Below are 25,836 nucleotides of genomic sequence, written 5' to 3'. Positions count from 1 at the left end.
TTACAGTGAAATCTATAAAGAAATCACTCTAGATTTCCTGGTCCTTAAAGATCAGTTACACTTTTTGTTCTGAGAGCACCCGACTCCTTGGTAAGAGAGAGGAGGAGGGGCCCAGGGGCAGATCACAGTGGGAGCTTCCCCTAAGCAGAGTTAAGGTCATTTCAAAATAGAGCCTGCGGACTTGGTTATGTCAAAGAGAGTTTGCAGAAAAGCAGTAAACCGAGGGGGCCCCACAAAGGGTTTCCAACTGGGTTTTATTTTAGTTTTCAATATTATCAGCAATGATATAGGAGTAATTGAGGCAAATATATCACCTTAAATACATCAAAGAAAAAACTCAGTGTGTCAAGCACACCTTGAACTCCAGCAAATGAACATAAAAACAGAGATCAAAGTTAGCAGCAATAAATTCAAGTGCTTTTTGCCACACTTCTTTCAGAAAGCATCTCCCCCTTAGTGGTATACATTTAACATACTGTATATATGAGCTCAAAATGCCATTCATTGCCCAGTGGCTACATTCAAAAAAAACTCGTGTAGTTACTCTAAATAATTTTTCCCAAAAAAACCCACAAAATTCATTGGAATTTGGAAATGTGTGTGACACTGATTCCTCCTGACATGTGAGGTGACCACCACCCAAGCCTGGCAGAACAACTGAGAACATCCTCGCACAGCATGCCAACCTTGACTAAGTCCATCACTCCGTTCCACACACCAGGGTAACTGAGGCTCTGAAGGACAGCTGGATACCTGGAGAGGATGCCACCTGCATGGCCACCCGCCAGTGAACGGAGGCCACCAACTCATTCCCCTGAGTCAGGAGGGCAGGTGGATTCCAAGACAGACAGGCCCCAAGTCTCTGCCCGAGCCCCACCTTTCTTGGAGGGAGGCGCTGCTGGTTTCTGGGAAGTTCTCTGACCTGGGCTGCAGAGGCTGTCACCCCAGGGCTGCTGGCCCCAGACAGCTCACACTTGGGAAACAGGAACCTGCCTCCACTTCAACCAGTAACAATCCCCAAACTCAGCAATGGGAAACATTTCTCAAAGTCAACATGAGGCCATGTGTGTGTCAGCCAGAGGCTCGGGGGTTGGAGGGGTGGGGGAAGGTGCTCAGCTTCCCAGGGTCTCTCTGCCAACGGCAGCCTTACCAGCACAGGAGATGGTCCGGAGGGTGTCTGGACTGGTGGCCAAGGGTGCTTGGGCCAAGGTGGGGCTGGGGCTGCCAACATGCCTCTTAAGGGGTATAAAAGGGATGCAATCAAGCTAGTCGGGTGGCCTCTAAGACTTACGAGCCCCCACAGAGGGAGGTCAGAGGGCCCTGCTCCGCATCACTCCACACTCCCCAGCCATCCTGCTGGGCGCCTCTCCTCGGAGCCTGCCACCGAGGCCCCTCTCCCACCACCTTTCCTTCTGCGACATCCTTTAAGCATCTGACGAAATCAGCTTTCCCCAGGAATAAAGACAACCAGACTACTCAGGACCAAAACCAGAACAAGGGACACAGTGAGGAGGGAAGCAAGTCCCTCCTCCTCACAGCAGCGGCCACTGCACTGCCGGCACGTGCCCCGGGACACACCCTCTCCCCTAAGCTGCTCTCCTGCCTCCAGCTGCCACTGCAGCATCTTTCTTACCCCTTGGGTGCAAGGCCTGCCCCAGCCAAATCCAGGGCCTACTGAGACACATCTGAAAGGCTCCGCAAATGGGGGAAGCATGACTGCTGAAGGGCTGAACGAGTGCACAAGCCACCGTCCTTGGGGGGCAGACCCAGCCTTCCTGGAACGATTTCCGATGCAGTCTGGGAAGAAAATCCAACATCCCTAAGTGGCCTTTCTCTGCAGGTGTGCTGGGTGCATGTGGCAGGGGTGTATGGCAAAAGAAGGGGGTGTCTGCCCAAAACCCGTAAAGGCTCTGGCCAGGCATCACACACTGCTAGCAGACCCCACGAGCTTATCAGGCAATCAAACGATTCTCAGTAAGTGGACCTGACAAAGCGGAGAAAAGACTCAGCTCCTTAGTACCATGCTGTCTATAGCTTGTCATTAAAAAAGTCTCCTTTTGGGATATGAGCTGGAAGCTCTTCCTGCAACAGCCGGCGAAGGGGCGGGGGAGGGCAGAGGACTAGCGCTGAAGGGCTCATGGCAGTATGAGACGGTGGGTGCTTTCGTTTACACGGCAGCCCTGGAGGCCACGCAGCTGGCAGCACCGGCCCGTCCCCTGCAGGCCCCGGCTCCCACTATCTGCTGGGCTGCAGGTACTGGTGCGTGAACATGTTGAGCTCGCTGTCCAACCATCCGGCCTTATTCCTGCAGAGACATGGTTATTTTGTAGTGGAAACAGCTGACCAGAGGTAACAGCACTATGCGCCAAGCACGGTTCCAAGGAAACTCGACACGTAGCCTCATTTCCTTTGATGACTGCCCCACTTTACAGATAAATGAGGCCCAGAGAGGGGAAATAACATCCTACGGTCACACGGTTAATCGGGTGGAGACAAAAGCCAGGCTTTTCTGACCCTCAAGCCCTGTGTTTGCTTCACCTGGGCCCACAGGCAGGTCCCTGAACTGCTGGGAACCCAGTGTTCCTGTCAGAGTGCGTTGGGCTGCAATACTCAGCACTTTGCAGGTGTACCCTGCCCTTATGTGTGACAAGCAGCAGACACACACTTACGCCCCCGTGATGAGTTATCTCAGGGGTATGTCCCTAGAAAATGCTGTCCTAGGCTGGCGGGCGGGAGGCACAGCCACACATCAGGGACAAAAAGCCCCCTGGGCTGCTGAGGGCACTGGCGCTGTGCCTACTGGCACAGCCCCCCTCTGGTGCTGACGTCAGGGGCAGGGGCAGGAAGCACAGGGTCCCCGTGTACTGATGTTATCTTGGGCCGAGGGCTTCTGCAGAGCACTTGTACGTGCAGCTCTGTGGCTGTGTCCTGAAATCTTACTCCATTTTACAGACGAAAACGCAACACAGGCAAGCTCAGCAATTTGTCCCAACGTAAGTGCCTGGCCCAAAGCCCAGGACTCCTGAACCCTACGTCTATCCTCTCTCAGCAAACTGCTGATGGAAGCTCAGACTTTCAACAGAGACGTCACGCAGACCTGGGTTCCATTTCGGGATCTGCCAGTTGCCAGCCACCTACTCAGTTTCCCTGTGGGTAAAAAGGCTGATACCCCTTCCCTGGACTCTGACAGAAATGGAGTAAAGTGCGTGGCGGGTCTGGCCCAGTGTCCACAGCACTCTTGGACTTCAGGCTTGAACTTACTGTGGGATCCCAGACAGGTGACCTCACCCCTATAGGCCCTAATTTTCCTTTTTATAAAATGGGGATGACGACAGGCCCCCGAAGGGATGTTGGAAGCTGAGTGGAACAACATGTGTCAAATGCCTGAGCTGCTGCAGTTAAGGAGCAGGTGCCCGTGGGCTGTAACCTCAGGAAGCCACAGTGCTTGGTTCCTCTGCTGCCACTGTGGCCCCGGCTGCAAGTGCCTGGAGGGCAGTGACAGCGTCTTGAATCTCCAGCACTGGCACCGTATCTGGCACCCAGCAGGGGTTCAGCAGACACCTAACACATGAGCGCACTAAATCCCCCCCAGAGGTTATGACCATGGCAAGACACAGAGAGGAGGCTCAGCTCTTAATGTGTCCAAGGCCCCTGCTGCCAGGCCAGCCTCACCTGAGCAGCTTTGCTTTGCTCTGAAGTGAATCAAGAACCTCAATTTTCTTGTTCATGGCAGAAATTTCCTGCTCCAGGTTCTCCCGGGTGACATCAACTTGCTGGCACAGATGAGCAAAGGTCCCAGACAGTTCTCTGAGTGGGGAGAGAGAGGGATCAAATGGGCCACACAGCTCTTTTGCAGAACATCATTAGTGTCTAAATCCGACCCAGAGCGGGACGGCAGCTGGTCCATCTGTCACCTGCCGGCAGCTCTGCCCGGAGTCAGTCCTGGTTTGACCACCGTGGGTCTCCCCCACCCACCCTCTGCTGAGACTATGGACATCACCATCACCATCCACATTCACAAACACCACAGAGTGAGACCCAGCAGCACAGAGCAGCGTGCCCCAAGTGGGGCACAGGAGACCAGGATTCAAATCCTGACTCTGTTGTTAAGCAGCCAAGTGGCAGGGGACAGGTGACTACTCTTCTTGTCTCCTCAATTTGAAAAAGGAGATGCCAAAAAAAACAATGCCTACCTCAAAGGGCTGGAGGAGAAGATGAAACATCAGGTGCAAAATGCCTAGCAGAGGGCCTGCCACAGAGCAATGAAAGGCAGGCAGCTAGCCATGCACCCCCACCACCCAAATCAAGCAACCGATTCCCACCTGGCCTAAGACGCTATGAAGACAGGGCTGTGGCTTCGAATTTCAAAGCTACATCCACAACCCAAGCCCTTCAAAGACAACCTTCAAAAACTTCTACAAGTAACATCCCTCAGCTTCCTGTGTCCCGTGTCTTCCTTCCCTGGGGGACCAGAGGCCTACATGATCCCAGCCCTGGACATCAGGTGTCCCTGGAGAGACCTCTTTCCCATTCCTGGCCTCAAAGCTGGCAGTGCACAACGGAAGGCCAGATGATGCTCAGGACCCAGTGGGCTCCAGGCCAGGTTATAAGGAAGCCTAGGGAGACATCCTGAACCACTGGAGCCGGTGCCAGCCCCTCAGGGCTGATGGGGCCACTCACTGCTGGACCTGGTGGCTGCAGTTGGAGCCGGTGTAGCTGATGATAAGCTGCAGTTTCTCGCTGGCATACTCCACAAACTGGCGCTTGAAGGCCCTCTCCTTGGCCTTGGTGGTCCAGGTCAGACGCTCGTAGACATACAGGAGGCCATACAGCCCAAAGGAGAGGGCAATGAGCCGCCAGCCCACCGCCTTCCACACCTGCAGAGGCATGATGGTCAGCCGGCATAGCCTCTCTGCCCACCATCTTGGCCTGTCGCTACCAGAACTTTCCCAAGAGCTCAGGGGAGCCTGTGCTTCTACTCAGAATACCTCTTCTGATGTCTCTTTGGTCCCACTGAGGCCAGAAGGGCAGTGTTTTGGACACACTCTAGTTTGGAAACAAGGGAAGCTTAGTGTTGGCTACGTGATGTGACTGGTGGAAAGGGCCAGGGGGAGGCGGGTGGGAGGTGTTAGGACCAGAAGCACAGATCCAGGCACACAGAATTCTGACAGCTAAATGCTGGCGTGTTCTGAAGCTACATTCCAGTCTCGTGATGAGTAGAATTCAGCACACCATTCCTCAGTGGGTGGCTTCTTTTGGTTTGGTTTGTAATACTTTGGTTCAAGGCAGTGTGGTTATAATCAAAGAGCACTAGACTTGCAGCCAGAAATTGGGGCTCCAGTGCTGCCTACCATCCTGGATATGTGACCCTGAGCAAGTTTCTTTATGCCTGTTTCCTCCCAAAACAGGCATAATGGTTTCTGCCCAACTCACAGGGTTGTCTGAGTAAAACAAGACCATGTACAAGCATTACAGAGCCATCAAATGTCAGTGTCTCAGCCAATGACCCGCTGCCCAGCCATAGTCTAGGAGAAAAGAAACCAGAGTGTGCTGCCTGAGGAGAGGGGGCCTCGGGGGGGGGCCCTTGGCTCTGCCACACCTGGTCTTACAAGCCCATAGTGTCACAGTTCCATTCTGCCACCAATCTACAACTCAATGCCCATGAAAGAGAGAACTTCCCACATCACCAAGAAAATTCAAGGTATGAATCAGTCTGGCTGCTGTGTGTCCTATCAGGACATGGAAGCACCCCAGTTATCAAGAAGGCCACCTGGAAAGGAAGAGACAAAACTAGGAGGTGGAGGGATGGGGTTCAAAGGCTGGCCTCTTTTTGCCTTAACAAAACCCCTGTAGTTTTGCTCTCGATTTCCTCACCTACAAGTGAGAAACTCCTGGTCACACCACCTCTCTAGAATCCAGGTCTGTCACTTTCTCTCCCCACCCGTCATGTAGTATAGGCCCTACAGGGGAAAGAACATGGCCGGTGGCGGGGGTCAGATGGGGCCAGAGTTCAGTCCTAGCTGTATGTCTTCGGCAAGCCTACCACAACTTTCCTCTTCCATAACATGGGAATGGTGCTGTCTACATGTCTCATTTGTCAAGTGAGACTTAAATAGGTCAATAAATATACATTAAAAAGCTAAGGCTGCACAGCTGACCACAAGATCACAGCGAAAAGTCTTTGCTGAATGTGAAAATGCTGTGCTCACTGTGAGAGGCAGGCATGCCCACCAGAACGGTGCCCCTCAGTCCCTGCCTGCCCGCCCCACCCCCAGCCTTCCCCAGCAGGGCTAATCACTGACCACTCCTCCGACAACGAGAATGCCCATGGAGGTCCTAGATGTCAGAGACGCCAGGCCAGTGACCATGGAAACCATGAGCTCTTCCTGGGTGAGGGAGCCCTGTGGCAGTGGAGGCATGCTGGGGTTGGCTGGCGTCAGGGGGACGGGACGCTGCACCTGGAGAGAGAGGTGAGGAGAGGTAAGAAGAGCTGGGCAAGCCTTCCATTCAACAGACCTTCAGTGATTCTCAAGGCTGAGTCCTGCGACAGGGACACAGATACTAGCTCTTCGATTTCAGGAGGGAAAGTGAGCTTTGCGTGTAGCAAAGGATTTAAGCTTCGTAACAGACCTGCCAGCCCAAAGGTCAGCAGTGTGGGGACCCTCTTTCAGAATGGCTCATGTGTGGAGGCGGGGTGCACAATGACCTCGTGAGATGACCGCGGTGAGGGGCTTTGCTTGCCTGGTCGTTGTAGCCCATCAAGGCACGGCGGCTGTTCTTGGGGCCCAGGAACCTGTTTACCAGCATGGTCCACCCGAGAGAAAAATGGAACTCAATGTCCTCCTGGAAGTCAGCACACAGCTTGTCACAGTTGAGGTCATAGCTGAGGGAGAAGCACTGCCGAGGGACCAGCATGTCTATCTGACTCCGCAGAGACACAGGAAGGAGCGGTTTCAAGCCGTCTGTGAGGGACAGGAGTGGGTAGAAAGCACATCAGCTCAGGCCTGTACCACACCAGGGCCAAGCCTCAGAATGGGGGCCGACCCAGCTACTGCCAAGGATGCTGCCCAGAAACCAGACCTGGATAAGGGGGCCTGTGGGGCTGGAATGTGTCACTCGGGCGTGTGGGCCAGCTCTCCCTAGGGATATGCAGACCGAGGATCCACACCTGACATTTACGACTCGTGTGCACTTAAGGAGCAGGCCAAGCTCTCAACCTGTGAGTCCCAAGTGGTAACAAGTTGGCTCACTGAGTCCATGTGTGGATGAACATAACATACCCAGAATCAGAAGGTATCAAGATAACTCATCAGAAAGGTGACAGATAAGGGAAGGTCACTCTTTCTGCAGACTTGCCTCTGAAGCTGACCTCCAGGCAGCCCTGAGCCCCAGTCCTGAGTCCCTCGGCAACACTGACCTATCATCTCCTGCTGCATGGTTTGCAGGGAGCTGGTGATGGCCGTGGAGCAGCGGTCAGACATGTTTCGGCCCAGCCCTTCCTCTATGTGGCGGTGTAGTTCCTGCAGCCAGAAGAGAAGTTAAGGAAAGCAGGGTTCCCCCGGCATCAGGAGTTCCTTCTGGGGAGCCAACAACAAGGAGACCCGAGCTGGTCAGACTACACCCACCAGGTGACCTCAGAAAACTGAGTGGAACCTAGGTCTCATCCCCCTCCTAGCCGAGGGGCCCGCACACCTGGCAGGGGCCAAATTGGTGTCTGCCTAGCAATTCCACATGGTAGCCAAAAGGATTTCAAGGGGGTCCCTGCCAGAGCACCTGCTGCTTGATGACTCACATTCTTATAAACCTTGAGGACTACTGGCGAAGGATGGAAATCCATCTGGTACTCATCCACCAGCACAGAGAGGCGCCTGATCTCCTCCGCCATGGCAGTTGACACCTAGAACAGGAAGAAGCACACTGCGGGTATGAAGGAAGACTACTGTTCAACTCTGCAGCACCGAGAGAGAGCCTAACAGGTTCTACTAGACCGCGTACCCTTCCCCTCAAACCAGCAGTGTCCTGAGCTGTTCTATGGAATTAAGCTTCTCAGGAGAAAGGGTGTCGGAGACTGGCTGACCAAACACTCATCCAAGATATGGACAGGGAGGCCCAGCGGGCAGCTCGCTCAGGGTCACACGGTGGACGGACCAATGCAACTCGGACGCTCTACATTCGTGAACCAGAGCCACAACTTCCTCTGGAAGGCTGAGAAGCCCCCTAAGATGAGGAGGTCTGTTTTCTCACCTTTCCAGCACCCTGGACTCTATTTTAAGTCCCACTCTCCCCCGGTACTTCCTCCCTGCTTCTCACCTGCCTCTCAACTTCCTCTGTAATCTGCTTAATTCTCAGTTTGTAGTCTTGTGCCAAGAGCTCCAACTGCTTGTCAATAAATCTCAGCCGCTCCTGCCGCTCTTCTCGCAGCTCCAGACAGTAAACCCTGAAAGAAAGGGTGCTGGTTACAAGACCCAGGTCCGCAGCCAACTAGGCAGAGGAGCGAGAGGGGACACCAGAGAGCCTGAGTGGGCCCCAGCTGCGCCCCCGGCCACGGTGAGGCCAGGGGGCTGTGGCAGTTTCACACACATACCCAGGGCACATCTTCCCCGTCCCTGGCATGAGGGAGAGACACACCAACTGACTCCCTCTAAGTCTTCCAATTTGGAAGACATGGTGGTGATAGAGAGGGAGGTGTTGTCAGGGGTTTAGAGCAAGTTCTGCCAATTAATATAGGTAAAAAAAGAACTCAACCTCACTAGTGATCAGGGCAATGAAATTAAAAAGAGGTATTACCCTATCCAGAAGCTTGGCAAAAATCACATCTGAAATACTGGTAAGGGCTGGGGAAATGGGAGTTGCAGTGAATCCTGCTGGTGGACTACGAGTGGGTTCAGATGTTCAGAAAGCAACAAAGTACAACTGGGCGAGACTGACAAGGTGTACTCCCCAGAGGAGGCAGTGCCACCTGCAGGAATGAGTCCCAGGAAGCCTCACCAGTGTGCACAAGGGCACGCACACACTGGCGCCCGCTGCAGGAGGGTGTGTAATAGCAAAGTAATGAAATCTAAAAATCAATCTATGGGAAAATGGGGTCTATGCACCACGGAGTACTCGACAGCACTGAACAGTCATAAACTCCAACTCCATGTACCTACAAGGATAAAGGGCAAAAAAGCTGCTGAGCGGGAAGAAATACAAGGTGCAGCAACACGCACAGTGTGAGACTGTTTCTGCACTTAAAGCCTGTACAAAGCAACGTGATATTCTTCACTATTTACATAAAAGGTGCTTTTTAAATGGACAACAGGATTACAGGCCAAACCCATGACTGTGGCTGCCTGAGTCGGCTGAGTGACACTGGGACAGGGGCTGACGAATCAAAGGGTGTTTAACATTTTTGCCTGTTTCATTTTAATATTAAGCAAACTATCAATTCTGTGTGGTAGAAGCAAGGTATTTTAGTATTGTTCTCTGTATTCTCCTATATCTTAATTTCTCCTAAGAAGAGCTACTTTTAAAAACTGCTCTGCTTGCGGCCCTGAGAATGGCTGCAGGACACGGAGCGGGGCTGGGCCAAGGCCTCCACTACAAACACGTCAGGTAGCCCCACAGGGAGCCACGCAGCACAGGCCAGACAGGCCAGGCAGTCATCCAGTGTCCCCTCGCCAGGCGGCTCCACATGGATCTAACATGGCCTGGGGGGAATCCAAGGACTCATCTCTGGATGCAGGGCTCTAAGCCTGGGCCCGTTCCCCAGGCAAAGGGTCAGCGATCACTGCCTGGCACTCCCCTCCGCCCGTCCACGTCTCGGTCTTACCGCTGCTCCTGTGCTGCGATGTGCAGAGAGTCCATGATGAGCCGAACTGCCTCTGCGATCTGCTTGGCCCGGACGGTGTGCTGCTCAAATTTGGTCTTCACCGCCGACTGGGAGATGCACTCCTGGAACAGAAGAGGTTCTGAGGGAGGAACAGGCCACCAGGGGCCACTGGTCTCGGGCCAGGCTCTGGCCTTCACTGCCAGGGACAGGGCCGGGAGAGGTAGGGAGGCGCAGACCCTCAGATACCAGAATCAAAGGACTCACCTCAAATCTCCTCTCAAAATTCTGAAACTCAAACATCCTCACTTGAAAGCCTTCTGCAAGAGCGCCCCCTAGGAGAATTGCACCACATTAGTCCGAAAATAACTTGTCCGCACAGGAAAATGAAATCCCCCAAAGCCAACCAACTCAGGGCACTTGGCTCAACACTGGCTGGACAGCACAGAGCGTCCCACTCGAAGCTTCGCACCAGCTCCTTCTCAGGGCCGTTTCCTACCAACTGACTGGGCCCAAGAGCAAATGTCTCAAACACGAGGGGAGAGGAAGCAGTCTGTTCCATCCTCACCTCCTTCGGGCATGCCCTGGGCCTTCTGGATCCTGGCATTGAGCACCTCCTTGGCAGACACAAAGAAGATGCGGTCCCCAGCCTGGCCGCGATCCACCACGCCCAGCTCATCCACCAGGAAGCTCGTACAGCGCTCCATGTGCTGTCGCCGCACCTGGACCCAAGCAGATGGTGTGCGTGACCAGGTGGTGGAGGCGTGTGGGCCCCTCCTCACAGAGCCCACAGCCTCCAACTGCCCCTGGTCAGGAAACAGGGACTATATTCACATGACTTGGTATTCCAAGGTACAAACAGGGCAACCGTCTCCCACCATCCCTGCTGTCTGACCACCAGGCTCCACAGAAGCAATGCCAGGGGGTTTCTCGGGGTACAGCCTGCCAAAGATGTCTTATGCATAAATAAGCAGAAATGCTTAAACATGCCTCAAACTGCCTTTTACCAGCCCTTCTTTGGTACCCCAGAAGGAAAGGAACTGGGGGTCAAAAAACCTAAACCTGGGCTCTATACTGATAAACCAAGTCCTTCCAGGACCCCATTTACAAAGTGAGTGGATACCACCTGAAAATCCCTTCTAGCCTTAAGTCCTAAGACTAGCACAGAACTTAAAAACGGCAACAGCCTCCTGTGGACAGCTGCCACGTGACAGGCACTTTTCTCAATGTTAACAGATTCCATCCTCTCAACGACTACTTCTTAGATCCATGAGACAGGTGAGGAATTTCCCAGAAGGCTTAAAGAATTTACCAGTCACCCTGGCGAGCATCAGCCTGTGGACAGCACACCTTATCATCCCATGTTGCTAATCTGTTACTCCTTTTTCTTTCACTTCACACATAAAGAGTAAAGAATTATGAGTTGTCTATAAGAACCAGTATTCTCCATTCCTCTTTCCAATTTCTTTCTTGGATGTCTTGGGAAAGCTGAGCCTGCTCTATAATGATTAACCCTTTATGAATGAACTAGAGTGAGCACTGGCCCCAAACGAGGATGCAGGGAGCGTGGTGGGGACATTTTGCAGATCTGGATGCAAGGCTTGCGAGTGGAGGGACCCAGGGACGTGAACAGGGAGATGTGAAGGGAGGGTTTTTACAGCCATCAGAAGACACCACAGCGAGTGCATGGACACTTGGGAAATCTCTGGTGATGAAATCCATTCTGGGAAGTCACAAACCTGATGGAGCCTGGGCGTGCAGGAAGAGCCCCAGGTGGGTGTGGGGTGGCACCCCCCAAAATGCTTAGTAAAGGGGCACCAACCTCCTCCATGTACTCAGGCTCCGAGGCAGACGCGTCCCAGCGGTTGTTCAGGATGAAGATATTCGGGCGAGACAGGCGCTCGCTCACCTTGTGGAAGAATTGCTTTTCCTACATGAGAGGGAAAGACCTCTGTGGCGGAGTGGCTATACCAGCCAAGGCCCTGTCACCCACCTGCACAGACATCCTAGGAGTGTGGGAAAAGGCTGGAAAGGGGTACCGTCTGCATCAGGGTGGACTCCGAGTTAGCCACCAGCACAAACACATCCGCATCCAGGCAAAACTTGTCAATCCAGCTGTCCAGCTCTGTGGTGACATCGATGCCAGGGCTAAAGGGGACAGCAGTAAACCATCATCAGGCACACAGTCTATGAGCCCTATCCTCCCTGCCTTCAAGAGACCTGAGTCAGCCAGGCACAGCAGAAATCTACAGAGGTCGTTTTGGATGGAGTTTCATCTCTCATGTTGTATCCTTCCAGACTGTCTGAAGGTTTCTGTCACATCCATCTGTCACTTTTATAACAACGTAATGATTTGTGACTTTACCTTGGGGATATATAGTTAAGGCAAAGGCTGCATTTATGGGCAGCTAGTGGGCACTACAGTACCACACTGCTTGGTACAGTTATAACCGTCCACAAAGCAGAAGCAGAGTGTTCAGGACGAATCACATGCAACATGGGCCCCACCCCCACACTAACACTGGGCACTGGGTTGAAGCTGAAAACCATCCCAATTTTGACACTCCTTCTATCCCTCTTCACAAACCACCACCGGGAGACCTTCAGGCACTGATGCCAATGGACACAATTACTAGACCCTCGGGAAAATCCAAGAGGCAGGAGGATTTGGTTGAGCCAGTTTGAAAGGCAGCACCCTTAAGCGCAGAGCAACCACCAAACGTGGGGGACCTAGGCCTGGACGACCCAGAAATAGAAACATGGTGCCCTCCCAGTCTGGACATCCTAGGGAGGCACCTTCTCTCTTACCTGTCCATCAACACGAGGTCATCCTTCAGAAGTGGGCACTTGGAGTTGGGCCACATTACACTCACCAGGCTGCCAGCATGCAGCTGCTCATCCTGGTGGAGGGCGTGGGCCAGCTGGTTCACAGTCTGACGGTGGAGGAGGGAAAGGAAGAGCAGGGCTGAGGCAGAGCCGCCAGCCAGGCTCCCTGTGCTGCCTGGCTCGGCACAGCAGCCCGAGACTGCTGCCCGATCGCTACCCCTTTTACTTTCACACAGTCAAGAGCTGGGAGTTGCCAATAAGAACCAACTCTTCTTCACTCTTTTAACCTTCTTTCTTGGAGGTTGTCCTACAGCTGAGGTTATTCTGCGTTGATTAAGTCCTTATGAATCAAAATGAACATCTGGTCCCAAACAAGAATGCAACTGACTCTCACAAAAACAAAAATGTGCAAGCCCCTAGCTGATATGTCAGAATCACAGAGCAAATTCAGGAATCCCTTTCTGGAAAGAACATACAAAAAAAAAACAACCAGGCACATCATCTCTTCACAGCAAAGAGAAAGGTCAGATGGCTTGCCTGGCAATACAGGGGGCCTCTGCACTCCAGGTTTCAGACCCTCCCCGAACTCCTGCCACCTCTGGACAACCGAGCTAGCCCGGGGCTTCTGTCCCCACCACAGGGCACTGTCCGCTCCTTAGAGGGCTGTCGGTCCTGTCACAATGGTGTGCTGGTTGGTCTAAGCCCGGACTTGACCTGCCAGTATGCCCAGGGCAAAAAGCCAGGTTGCATGCCACCCCCAGCATGGTCCCCGCCACGGCCCCCTCACCTTGACGCTCCTCTTCTCCTCTGAGCCCTCCGTGAGGAGGAAGGCCTCGTGGCCATCTGTGCCCTCCACCCGCAGGAAGCAGTTGGTGGTGTGGCCGATCCCAGAGGGCAGAACTTTGTCCCAGAGCATAGCATTGATCACAGTGCTCTTGCCATTGCTCGTCCTACGGGAGATGCTGGCTGTCAGCGAAGCTGCTGGCGTCTGAGTCCTGGGCTTTCACGATGAAGTTAACCAGCCTGGAAGGCCAAAGCCCGTCCTGTGCAGTGACACCAGTGCCCGGACAGGCAGGGCGGGTGTGTGCTGATGAACATGGATGGATAAACACCTCCGTGCCTGCTCCAGGCTCATCACTGCAAACTCATCTGCTCCGGCCCGCCGGCTCACCGGGGTGAGGGTGAGGCGACGGCGACAAGATGACAGCCCCGAGGAGCTAAGCGCCACACCTGAGGCCACGGGTCATCAGGGGCAGGACTCGAGCCACACGGCCTGTTCCTCAGGCTACCACTGTGAGGATGGCATCCAACCTGTCTGGGTGGTGGACTTTTTCCCTATATTGGATTTTAATTTTTTTAAAGGTATTAAATATAAATTTTTTATATTTGGTCTTTGTCCCCCGTTTCTGGCACAGAGCTCCTAAAACTCTTAGCATTCCCTGAGTGAAGGGAATGTCATTTACAGGAGCCCTTTGGGGCACACCTGCCTTTGCTACGCTGAGGCCCTTAGACAGCCTCAGGATGGGACTGGCCACCAGAAAGATTAGAGGGTTGGACCTGTCACCCCTGCCCACTGCCCTCTGGGGAAAGGGAGGGGGGCGTGGTTTAAGCTCCATAAAAACTCTTGAACAAAGAGCTACAGTGAGCTTCAGGGGTATGAGGCACCCCCAGCTGCACCCCCAGCTCCATGGGACAGAAGTCCCTGTGCTCGGGACCCTCTAGGACCTCTTCATCTGGCTGCTCATCTGCATCCTTTATAACATCCTTTATAATAAGCCAATAAATGTGTCCCTGAGGTATGTGAGCCACTCTAGCCAATCAATCAAACCAGAGGAGGTCATGGGAACCTCTGATTTACAGGCAGTCAGTCAGAAGCACAAGTTTCCAAATGCAGTCTGAGGTAGGAGAGGTCTTGTGGGACTAAGCCCTTAACCTGCAGGATCTGATGCAGCCTCCAGGCGACAGCATCAGAACTGAGTTCAAATTGAAGTCACAGAAATTGGAACCTGACGAGAATGGAGAACTGCGTGGTGGCTGGACAACCTTCCAAAGGTGCTGACCAGGCCTCAGAGTGGGACAAGGAGATCTGACGGTGAGAACAACAAACTTGTAGAAGAAAACAAGGGGAAAGCCTAGTGACGCTGGATCTGGCAATTTCTTATATATGCCACCCAAAGTATAAATAGATAAACTGGACATATCGAAATAAAAAATTTCTATGCATCAAAAAACATTGTCAGAGTGAAAAGGCAACCCACAGAATGGGAGAAAATACTTCAAATCACATATATGATAGGGGATCAATATCCAGAATATATAAAGAACTCCTACAACTAAACAGAAAAAAAACTAATCACACAATTTAAAAATGGGCAAAGGACTTGAATAGACATTTCTCCAAAGATACACAAATGGCCAATGAGCAAATGAAAAGATGTTCACCAGCACTAATGTGGGAAATGCAAACCAAAACCACAATGAGGCATCAACTCACACCCACCAGGATGGATACTATCAAAGACACAGAAAACAAGTGTTGGAAGGATGTGGAGAGACTGGAACCCCTATACACCGCTGGTGGGAATATAAAATGGTGCAGCCCAGGAGGAGGGAGGGCTTCAGGGAGGGCCTATGGCAAACAATACAGTGGTCCTCAAAAGATTAGAAATAGAATCACCACAGGATCCAGTAATTCTACTTCTGGTTATATACACAAAAGAACTGAAAGTAGGGTCTCAAACAGACATTTCTATACATACGTTCTCAGCAGCATTAGTCACAAGAGTCAGAAAATGAAAGCCACCCAAGTGTCTATTGTGGATGAATGAATAAAGAAGGTATGTTACAGACATACAGTGGAGTATCATTCAGCCTTAAAATGGGATTCTGACACAAGCTACAACACGGATGAACCTTGAGGACATTAGGCCAAGTGAAATAAGCCAGTCACAAAAGACAAATAGTGTATGATTCCACTTATATTGAGCTCCCTGGAGTAGCCACATTCATAGAGACACAAAGTCCCTAGGTGGCTGAAGAACAGTGGTTGACGGGGGCAGGGAGAAGAAGCGAACGGGGAGTTAATAGTTTGTTTTGCAAGATGAAGAAGTTCTAGAGATGGGTGGTGGTGATGGCTGCACAACAATGTGAGTGCACGTAAAACTAGTGATCTATACATTTGAGAATGGTTATGATGGTAAATTTTATGTGTATTCTACCACAGTTAAAAATAAAAATAAGGAGAGCAACGAACTGAGGCATGCCGGCTGCTCCCAGCCCTAGAGTGCTCAGGCTGTGATTCTGCACAAAGTCCCTCCGCCCGCCCAGCCGGGAAGAAAGAAGCTGCGAAGGCTTGGACTCACCGGCCGAAAAAAGCCACTTTCATGTGCCGCCGAGCCAGCACCTCGCTGATGCCCCTCACTCTGGACAGGTAACTTGTGACATCCAGAACCTGTTCTTCTGTTGTAACTGGGTCCAGTTCTGCGTTCCTGTAGGTGTCTGGGGTGGAGATTGAAAATGGGTCAGCACATGGTCCAAGGAGCTCCACAGTCACAAGTCTTGGAGGGGATGGAGTCCGCCACCAAAGACCAAAGCCCCCTGCCACCGCCGGCCCCAAGAGCCGGTTCCCCACTGGGGGGCCGCTGAACGGAGCTAAGAACTGGGCTTGGGAGCGAGGCCGCCTGCGTTCCGGTGCAAGGAAGTGGTGGTTCTTCCCTCTTTTTGGCTTTGTGACCTCAGCCAAGTGAACCCTACTGGGTCTTAGTTTCCTCTCCCATTAAACAGACAGAAGAAGTTCCATATGCAACTGCTGCGAGGACTAAATGAATGACACCACAAAAACGGCCAAGAGCGGTGGCAGGAACAACTGCTACCACTTACTTAAGTCATTTTTACTTTACTTAATGAGTGCTTTCAAAGTTCTCACTACATATCACACTCTGATGACTTTTCAAACAGTGTCATTTAATCCTTCATCATTCACCTGCCACTGTTAATAACTGGCAGAACCGGGACTGGGACCAGGCAGCCTGGCTCCAGAGTCCGAGCTCTTAAGCGCCCTGCCCCCTCCACGAGGCCCCTTGTAATCTGGCCCCATTGCTGCCTCAGCCGAGGCTCCTGCCAGGCCCTGCCTCACATTCCACATCCCCATCGCACACACCACCTCGTCATTACTCTGGGCTTTGCTCGGGGCTGCAGATCCCCTCCTCCGACTCCGGAGAACTGATGCACTGCCTTAGGGGGCCCTGGCTCATTCCCACTTAGCCTCAGGTCTCGCCTGGACTGCACAGCCCCCGGAAAGCCTTCTCTGACTCCCCCACCTGAGCCAGGACCCCTTGTTTGTGCTCCCCATTACAGCCCCCGTACTTCTCCCATCATAGATCGTATCTCAACATAGCGTAGCCAACAGGCTCACCTGTGCACACCACCTACCAAGCGATCCCAGCACCCAGCGCTCGGCAGGTGCGCAATGTTTGGGACCACTGCACTGCTTTTTCCCAGTGCCCTTGACAGGAAGACAGGTAACAAATTTTGATAGATAGGAGCATCTGAGCGAGACGCTGCCCCTGCCCCACCTAGTACTTGCAGCAGAGTAGGCTGGTGAGCAGATGCACGCCTGGCACTGCTTAATGCACTCTGAGTGCAGCAGACTGTTTATGGCCCCCCACATGATGGTACATGGCATGATGGTATATGGAGGTGAGGCCTCTGGCAGGTGTTTAGGTCATGACAGTGGAGCCCTAATGAATGGGATTAGCGCCCTTATAAAAGAGACCCCGGAGAGCTGACTAGCCCTTTCTGCCATGTGGTTACATGCGACATTACAGAGAAAAGATCAGTCTAGGAGGTGGGCCTCACTAGACACCCAATCTGCTGGTGTCTTGACCTTGGACTTCCCAGCCTCCAAAACTGTGAGAAATACATTTGTTGTTCATAAGCCTCTGGTATTTCTGTCACAGCAGCCCAAACGGACTAAGACACTTGAGAACCACCGGGCTGAAAGGCCCCGTCCCTGAGAGCACCCCCACAGCACCCAGAGCATGGCAAGTGTATCAGAGACTGCCCAGTGAGTTCCCCCTGCAGCTGGTGCTGTGCGGGAAGTGACCAAACCAACAAGGCCCCCAGGTCTGCTGACTGCCCCTGCATTAGACCCGCCAGCACCCATCCCTGTTGTGGGTGCGGGCCTGCGGCCTGTGGAGGGCGCCCCGGGAGAATCTGGCTCTCAAGCATGTGGCTACATTTAAAGGAAACAGCCAGCAAGTCAAAAAGCTCTCATTACCTGCCCTTTAGAGAACAGTCCCAGGGCGGTCGCCATCCTCTCTCCTAGCCTGGGCAATCCCAAACAATCTCAGGATCACTCCAGGCCTTTCCCTTCCAGTCCACCAATAAGAAAGGCCTCATATTTTTACAAAAAGAGAAATCATCTATATTTGCCCTCTTACAGCACTAAACTATGTTTTCTACCTTTATCTTGCATCTACCTACCACTTTAGCATTTTATTAAATAAATAATAATAATAATAATAATAATAATAATAAGGGAGAAATGTGGGATTCACATATAAATCAAGTATAAAAATCAAATGAATAATCATATCTGACCTGATTGTTTATAGTTCATGATGCGTGATCAAAACCGAAAGTTTCTGTGATATGACTGCCCTTGCACTGTTCACCATGTAAGAACTTGTTCACCATGTAAGAACTTGTTTGTTATGCTTCAGAAGATTGGAGACTGTTGAGAACTAGGCTTGGGGTGGATTAATGATTGTGCATTGAGTCCCCTATACAGAATTTTATTGTTGTTAACAACCATTTGATCAATAAATATGAGAGATGCCCTCTCAAAAAAAAAAAAAAGAGAGAAATCAAAATACCCGTTCCTGATGCTATCACTTAAACACCTTCATCACACACGTTTGTGCACAGGACTACCTGAGTAAGTGACTCGGAGCATCACGGAGGGCCAGTCTGGGCTCCGGTGTGCCCCACCTCTGCGTGCACAGTGCCATGCACACCAGAACCGCTGCTGAACAAACAGGTGCTGAGCTGGAATAAGTTCAACTACAGGATCATAACTTTAAAATTCAGATTTTTAAATTTAACAAATACTTAGGGAATCCCTCGTCTTGCATCGAGCACCATGCTAAGGGCAGGGCATGAATAGCCTTTCCTTAGTCTTAGTCTGTGTGGATTGCTGTAACGAAACACCACACACTGCGTGGTTCACACATAACAGAAATGAATTACTCACAATTCTGGTGGCTCGGATCAGGGTGCCAGTCTGACTGGGCGAGGGCCCTCTTCCCGGTCACAGACCTCTCGCTGTGTCCCCACATGGCAGAAGGGGGCTAAGGGAGCTCTGTGGGGTCTTTTAGAAGAACACTAATCTCATTCATGAGGGCTCCACTCTCACGACCTAAGCACCTCCCAAAGGCCCCACCTTCACACCACCACACCGGGCCTTAGGATTCCAACATGGGAATTTGGGGGGACACAAACATCCACAGTACTGCGTACAGACCCTTTCTTTAAAAAGAGCCTTACGAAGCAGCCTGACATGTAAACCAACCAGAAGCCAAGTCAGTCTAGTGAAAAGCAGAGTGGAGAGAAGTGTGTCTCCGGGGCATTTCCACTCAACTTCTAGGGTCTTCACACTAGACTCCGAAAACCCCTGGTCTCACCTGAGCCCCTGTTTCACAAATGAGGAAACCAAGGGCAGGTAGCGCTCAGCTCCTGGGTCTTCACTGACAAGCCCAGTACCCGAGCCAGGTGTGCCTGCTGGAGAGGGAGCCTGAGAAAGCAAAGGGCGGGGCTGGCACTCAGACCAAGTGAGGCCCTGGGAACCCGTCCTTCTCTGCTGACAGAGCAGGGACTAGCGGTTGGGCCCAAATTAGTAACTAGCGGAAAAGGTGCTGGTGACGGAGGTTTCCTATTCATAGTCCTGTTGTCTAAAAATATCAGTGAGAAACACCCTGGTCAGGGACGACCAACACCCAGATGGTACCTGGCATTACTGGTGGCCAGAACTGGGTCAAAGAGAACACCTGGGCTTTGACGTAAGAGACACCGTAAAGCCCTACTGGGTCATTTACAAGGTCACCAAACAATTTTCAAAACCTCAATCTGCTTGTCTTTCAGATGGGGATAAGATTCACCTACCCCTCGTGATCAAATGAAACAGACACGCAGACTTCTTAAATGACAGGTGCCTTGTTTTCCTGGCCCAATCTCCCTAGAGCCCAACTCCACACACCCCGAGAGCAGAGCACTGCTGACAGGGACAAGCCGTCTGGGCATGAGCTCCCCAAGAGCCGGGCCATACCTTCCCACCCCCAAATCCTGCCACCTAAACAGCAAAACTGACACAAGTGGGCCTAGCTGAGCAGATTGCCTTTCTCACCTTCAAGGAAGGTGGCACTCTCCTGGATGTAGGCCCCCAGCTGCTCAAAAATGCCATTGATCTTCTTCTTGGCAGTGACAAAGTGCTTGAGTGGAGAAGCATTCACCTCAGCCATGTGTCTCTTATCCTTCTTGACCGTGACAATGGAGTTGCATCGAGAGAAGAGCAGGGACATTGCGCTGCAAGAGAAGACGACATAAGCCAACCCAGGAACGCCCAGCTCGGGATGTTCTGCTTGGGGCATTTGCAGGCTGCAGCCAGGGCATCTGGGACCAGGGTCCACCAAGAACATGGGCCCTCCAGGGCTAGGTCAGGGACGGTGAGACAGAACCAGTGTCTCACAAGGAGGAGGGGACCACTGAGGACATCCGGGCCTGTCTCCCTGCCACACGGTGTGGGCAAAGACAGTGGAGCCAGTGCCTTGTGCTAGCTGTTCCTTTCCTGCTGAACAGTGACAGGCCCTGCCTTTCCCACTGGTGACAAACAGAGAAGCTGTCCTCTTAGTCATAGGTAAGAGTGTGACAAAATCTCACATTTCCTATACATTCTACAACATGTAGAGGAAGCACTGCATGTTGCAAGCAGTGAAAACAAAGTGATCTTCAAGATCAGTGACTCCCGCCACCCTCCCCTGGCCACTCTGCTGGTCAGGTCCCAATGGCCCTAATTCCTAACATGTTTTGTTTTTTAAAATTTTGTTTTTGGTGACAGTGAGGGTGGTGGACAAGGAAGGGTGATCCTCAAATGAGAGATGTCTGCTTCTACAACTTACTTAAAAAACATTTATTGGTCTCTTATGTTACCAATGTATGTCCTGTAGAAAATATGGAAACTAAAGGGCAAAGATCCCTAACCCCAGCCACCTGTGACCAGCACTACCGTCTGTTTATCATCACAGCCTCCTTTTGCTGGGGTAGCTCTCTTGCTCTTGACTACTTGCACATCTTTGTACCTAATTTTTTTCATGTAGCAATAGTAAGTTAGGGGCTTTGAGGCTTCACCCCCAAGTTCTAGAGATCTTTGTCCAAAGTCAAAAGAGGTAGGTAAACCAAAGAAGGTGACAGCCAAATGTGGCTGGGAATCTCTGGTTCCCAAAGTGAGCCACTCCTCAGAGTTCCCACCATGCACAGAGCTACTTCCAAAGCAGAGCCCTTAGATCCTGGGTCAAATGGAAAAGGCCCCTCTGGGGACAGCTGTGTGTGTCCAGTTCCACCCTCCCCAACACCCAGCAAATTCTTGCCGGCCACGCCCTCCCAGCTGCCCTGATCACAGCACCATCAGCTCCCCACCCAACCCGGCACTCGCTCAATCTGGAAATCGAGAAGCCAGTGCTCATGAGTTAACATACATGAGAACCTTCCCAAGGGTGCCAAAGGGTACTGAACAAGTCCCTGAGAAGCAGAGAGAACATTCAGAAAAAGTACATAACTGAAAACTGGCTCTTAGGAACCAACTATCCCAGAGTGGGCAGAAAGACAGACAGACCCACAGGGAAATGGAAACACACAGGTTTGGCCTAAACCTACAAATTATTTTGTGATGTTGATGAGTTCTGAGCAGAGAGGAGAGAGGAGCAACTGTCTGTCCATCTCTACCTTCCTCCTCAGCAAAACACCACAACTTTGAGTATGAGTGTCTTAGTGTGGAGGCCACGTGTCAGGGGCTTAAACAAGATGGCAGGGCTCTAAGAAGGGGAACCTGGAAGAGAATACTACTGGCTCCTCTAAAGCAGAAAAGGAGAGTGCACCGAATCAGGGTGCCCGAGATCCAGCAGGCATGGCTCTCAGAGAAGGGATGCGCGCAATCAGAGGAGGAAAGCCACTGAAAGAAGAAAAGGGTCTGTGATGGGGCCCCATGGAGCATCACAGGTGACGGATTCTGGAATCAGGGGTGGGTTCAAATTGTGATCGTACTACTTCCAGGCTGTGCTCACTGGAGTGACTTCTTTAACCTTAGAGCCTTGGACTCCTCGCGTGTACAACAAGCATGACACAGGACTGTGAGAAGACTCAGGGGGACACAGCACAAGCTCAAAGGGGGCTTTAGGTGTTATGAAGCACAACAACGACAAACTCCACCAGCGAGACCATGGTGGCCTTCTCCTCCAACACCCAGCCTACAGGGAAGGGCGAGGCCAACCCAGAACACCCACAGCTCCCTCACCACCGCCATGGGGATGGAGGCAACAGGTCCGCCCAGTGGGGAGGACCGGCAGTGCAGCCCCAGAAGTGACCTGCTCACAGGCAGCAACTTCACTGAAATCAGCTGGGCTTTTAGAAACAAGTGCTTTCAAGTTCTGGTCATTGTTTGCAAGACAATGGTATGAAACCAAAAGCATTAGTGTTTGGTAAGTGCAAGATTCAAGGCACACACACTAGTAAAAGCTTTGCAGTTCAAGGTTACAAGTCTGCTTGGAGTTCAGCTGGTTGAGGAGCTGACCTGCCTCACCTTCCCCAGCCTCCAGCTGTGTGCCCCAAACCTCTTGTGGAACCTACCACCAAACCCTCCAAACTGATTTCTCTCTGGCTGCAAATTCTCGAGCTGAGATTGCATGATTGTGTTGCACATGCTGCTTTCAGTCTGGAATCCTCTCTCCTTTCTCACCCATTTTGCACACTCCTGCTGTGCTTAAGACCTGACCACAGTACCATCCCCTCTGTGAAGCTTTACTGACATCTCCATGGAGGACATGCAACTGTATCAGACTTCTGGTTTTTTTACTCAACTGTCTGTCTAATCTATGAGCTTCTAGAAAGCCAGTCCTTGACATAAAGCAAATGACCTACTTCCACTTCTACTTTCCTCCTCCACTGCTGTGAGAAACATGGCTTCATTAGTGAATGCCCCTTAAGTGGAGTACTTTCTTATGCTTCCATCCCTGGAACACACAAATCTACTTTTTTCTTAAAAAGCAGCTTTTGGCTAAGCATCTACTAATACTTGGAGCTCAGTGAAATCAAGAGAGTTGAACAAACCTTTCAGATTCCAGCATTTAATCCTTCCAAAGAGCAACCTGGACACTTTATATAATGTGTGTAATGAGACCAAAGTTACAAAATACATGCACATGAGCCAAAACAAGGCTCCCACTGTCTTGGGGCTTCGCCTGCTTTCTTCCTATCCCTTCAGAGTGGCGGGAAGCAGCTGGGTTCCTGTTCCTCCTCTGGAAAGCCCTGATAGTCCCCACTTCACTGCAGAGCTCACCGCCGGCCTGTGGGGCCAGTCCCCTAGGCAGAGCTGGGCCAGAGTCCAGCTCCAAAATCAGCTACGGATTAAGCGACCTGCTTCAAACTTGCGCCTACCGAGAAGTGTTCTTGAGGTCATGGTTTCAGATAGTTTACAGCCAGGATTTCCCAAAGTGTGGTCTTTAGAACTCCATGGCACCCAATGTTCCATGTCAAAAGGATTCCATAGCAAAATCAATTTGTAAAACACTATATGCTAGTCACCCTCCACTGAAGCACATGAGCACAGCAAAGACGCCAGGAAGGCAGGCTTAAAGAAACTAGTTTAACTGTGTTTAATGCAGCATTTCATAAATGTATCTGATGAAACCCTTCTTCTATGCAAGAATTTTTTAAATCCTCGGGATCACACTTTGGGAAAAGGCTCATTCATCCTGATAGTCTCCCACTCCAACCCAAAAAATGCACCTAAGATCAGAACCAAACCCAATTTTAAAATTAAACTGCTATTAGCACTCCAAGCTTTGCCTCAACCTAGGCCATCAGTTGTGGAGGATTAGGTGTCTTGAATATAGAGAGGGCAGTAGCAAACAGCACTGCAAGGTGTGTTTGGATCCTAAGCACAGTCCCAGAATCCACACCACCTCCTTACCCAGTTTTATGCACAGCAACTCCTAGCAGGGAAAATAAAATGGATCCACGGATCGTCTGTTGGCACAACTGGAACAGAGGAGAAGCTGAGAAATTGAAACAAAAGAGTATACAGGGTAAAGAGGGCAGAGTAGACTCTTGGAAGAGCTGTGAAAAGGAGCCAACGTCTGCTGGACAGAGAGGGAGAAGGAAGGGCCAGCACAGCAGAGAACAAACAAGGGAGAGAGAGCCTAATGCTTCAGGGAGCTCAGAGCTCCCAGCCATTTGCTGAACTGTCAACCTTTAAAACAGTCTCTCTCAGCAGTCAGTGAAATCCTCCGTAAAGCAGAAAAGACATAGTTTTTTTCCCACATAGGCTGGAAAACTCTGGCTCTGTGCAAAGATGACCCCATCCAAGAGACCTGCCACTGGATGGCCAGCAGGCACACACCCCTCTCCTCTCAGGCAAGATCCAAGTGCCAGATGTCACAGCCACCACTTACTTTTTAGATGGTAAAAGACCTTCACAGGGTGGGCATCATGGACATGGCAGGAGTCAAAAAGATGAAAAGAATCTGAATTCTCCTCTGTCCTGTCTCCGTTGAGGTTGGCTACTGATTACGCTGACTCCACGAATTCTGACTTAGTTGGAAAGAAAAAGGGACGTGTCAACACGCAGCAAAAACCTGGTATGCAAGACATGTCTAATCAGGTTTAAAACCAAACAAACTCATCCCTGAGGAAGCTTACTCATTGAGGTATTGGGGTGGGAGCGAGGAAATGCCCTGGGGGAAAAAAAAACAACACAGAAGTGTGAAGCCAATCCTGGGTGTGCACCAACACGTGTTCAGCCACGTGCTGGTGGAAACAGAGGATCCGGTAAAAGGCGCATCCAGAGGGGGGTGAGAGGAGGGGGAACCAGGACAAGCACCAGGCTTGAGGGCTGTGGACTAAGGACTAGAGACGGGAGGACAGGGGGTGGGGGAGGATGAGGAAAAGAAGGGGAACTTACTGAAAGCTTATGTGACAGATGCTGTAAAAATATCTTACTTAATTTTCAATTCTATGGGGAAAACAGAGGCTTGGAATACTTAAAATATTTCTAGACTGCTAGTTAAGAGAAGCCAAGCTGGGAACTGAGGTATCACCTCCCTTTGACTCCAAAGTACACTTGCTTGCAACTTCCTGGAGCCGCCTTACTCCACCCTTGGGGGGGTCGGAAGGGCAATGATCAGAGCGCAAAAGAGAGAAGATAGAGACATTAAAGGAAAAGGGCAACGAAGGATTACAACAGAGAATACCTTCATGCATCTAAACAGCTAATTCTTTGGCATGTTGTGTGTGCCTTCTCGGTGTGTGCTGGGTGCTACAGCTAGGGATGGGTAAAAAAAACAGCTCCTCTCCTCAAGCGGCCTACCGCCCGGTGAGAAGTCAAACAAGTAGACAGACAACTGCACAAGGCTGCATGCAGTAAGTGCCCAAAGTGGGGGAGGGCAGGGCAGGGCTCTGTGGTCATGAATGTGGGTACTTATGTGCTGAGTAAATGCTAGCAAATATAGACTGGATAACAGACGGGGGAAGGGCAGGGATGCAACGTGGCCGTGAAGGCTGGGAAGACGGGGGCGAGGAGGCCCCGGGGGACCCCCACTCCCAGTCCGCAAGCCCGCGTCCCGCCCCCTCCTCTCAGGGCAGCGGAGGGCCCGCGGCAAGGCCGGAGTGTGCGAACGCCCGCCTGCCCGGATCCCGAGACTCAGGAGCCCCAGCGTCCCACCGGTCTAGGCCGGCCCGCTCAAGATCCGCAGGGCCAGGCCGGTCCCCACCACCGCGGTGCGCTCGCCCTCTCACCTTCACCTTCCGGGCCTCGCGGCGGCCATCATCCCTCCAACGTCACCAGAGAGCGCCACCCCAGGGAGAGGCGGGAGGAGGAGCAAGGACGCGAGCGTCACCAGTCGCCGCCGGTTTGCTGCTGTGGCTCCAGAGAGCCG

At 51.8% G+C, this 25,836-nt stretch overlaps 1 protein-coding gene across 4 annotated transcripts; it reads right to left on the bottom strand.

The window, feature by feature from the left end:
• Window positions 1–235: 235 nt before the first annotated feature.
• On the bottom strand, window positions 236–25,836 carry MFN2 (mitofusin 2). 4 transcript variants are annotated; one of them, XM_036925133.2, is made up of 20 exons: window positions 25,697–25,836; window positions 24,355–24,493; window positions 23,874–23,958; window positions 20,037–20,215; window positions 15,997–16,132; window positions 13,422–13,584; window positions 12,617–12,741; window positions 11,848–11,956; window positions 11,631–11,738; window positions 10,377–10,530; window positions 10,076–10,143; window positions 9,812–9,933; window positions 8,311–8,437; window positions 7,793–7,897; window positions 7,418–7,520; window positions 6,742–6,962; window positions 6,303–6,458; window positions 4,681–4,877; window positions 3,673–3,807; window positions 236–2,305 (listed from the first exon to the last, which is right to left on the bottom strand). In XM_036925133.2, the coding sequence occupies exons 4-20, from the start codon at window positions 20,209–20,211 to the stop codon at window positions 2,236–2,238; spliced, it is 2,274 nt and encodes a 757-aa protein (XP_036781028.1). In that variant the 5' UTR covers window positions 20,212–20,215; window positions 23,874–23,958; window positions 24,355–24,493; window positions 25,697–25,836; the 3' UTR covers window positions 236–2,235. The 4 variants fall into 4 exon arrangements, with proteins under 4 accessions (XP_036781028.1, XP_036781027.1, XP_036781029.1 ...); XM_036925132.2 differs by lacking the exon at window positions 23,874–23,958 and having other exon boundaries at window positions 25,697–25,835; XM_036925134.2 differs by lacking the exon at window positions 23,874–23,958 and having other exon boundaries at window positions 24,355–24,489; window positions 25,697–25,830.

The sequence above is a fragment of the Manis pentadactyla genome, chromosome 4, assembly GCF_030020395.1.
Source record: "Manis pentadactyla isolate mManPen7 chromosome 4, mManPen7.hap1, whole genome shotgun sequence".
In the NCBI taxonomy this organism is placed as follows: Eukaryota; Metazoa; Chordata; class Mammalia; order Pholidota; family Manidae; genus Manis; species Manis pentadactyla.
Note: the sequence above shows the minus strand (reverse complement) of the source record. Positions and strands in the feature narration are given on the sequence as shown.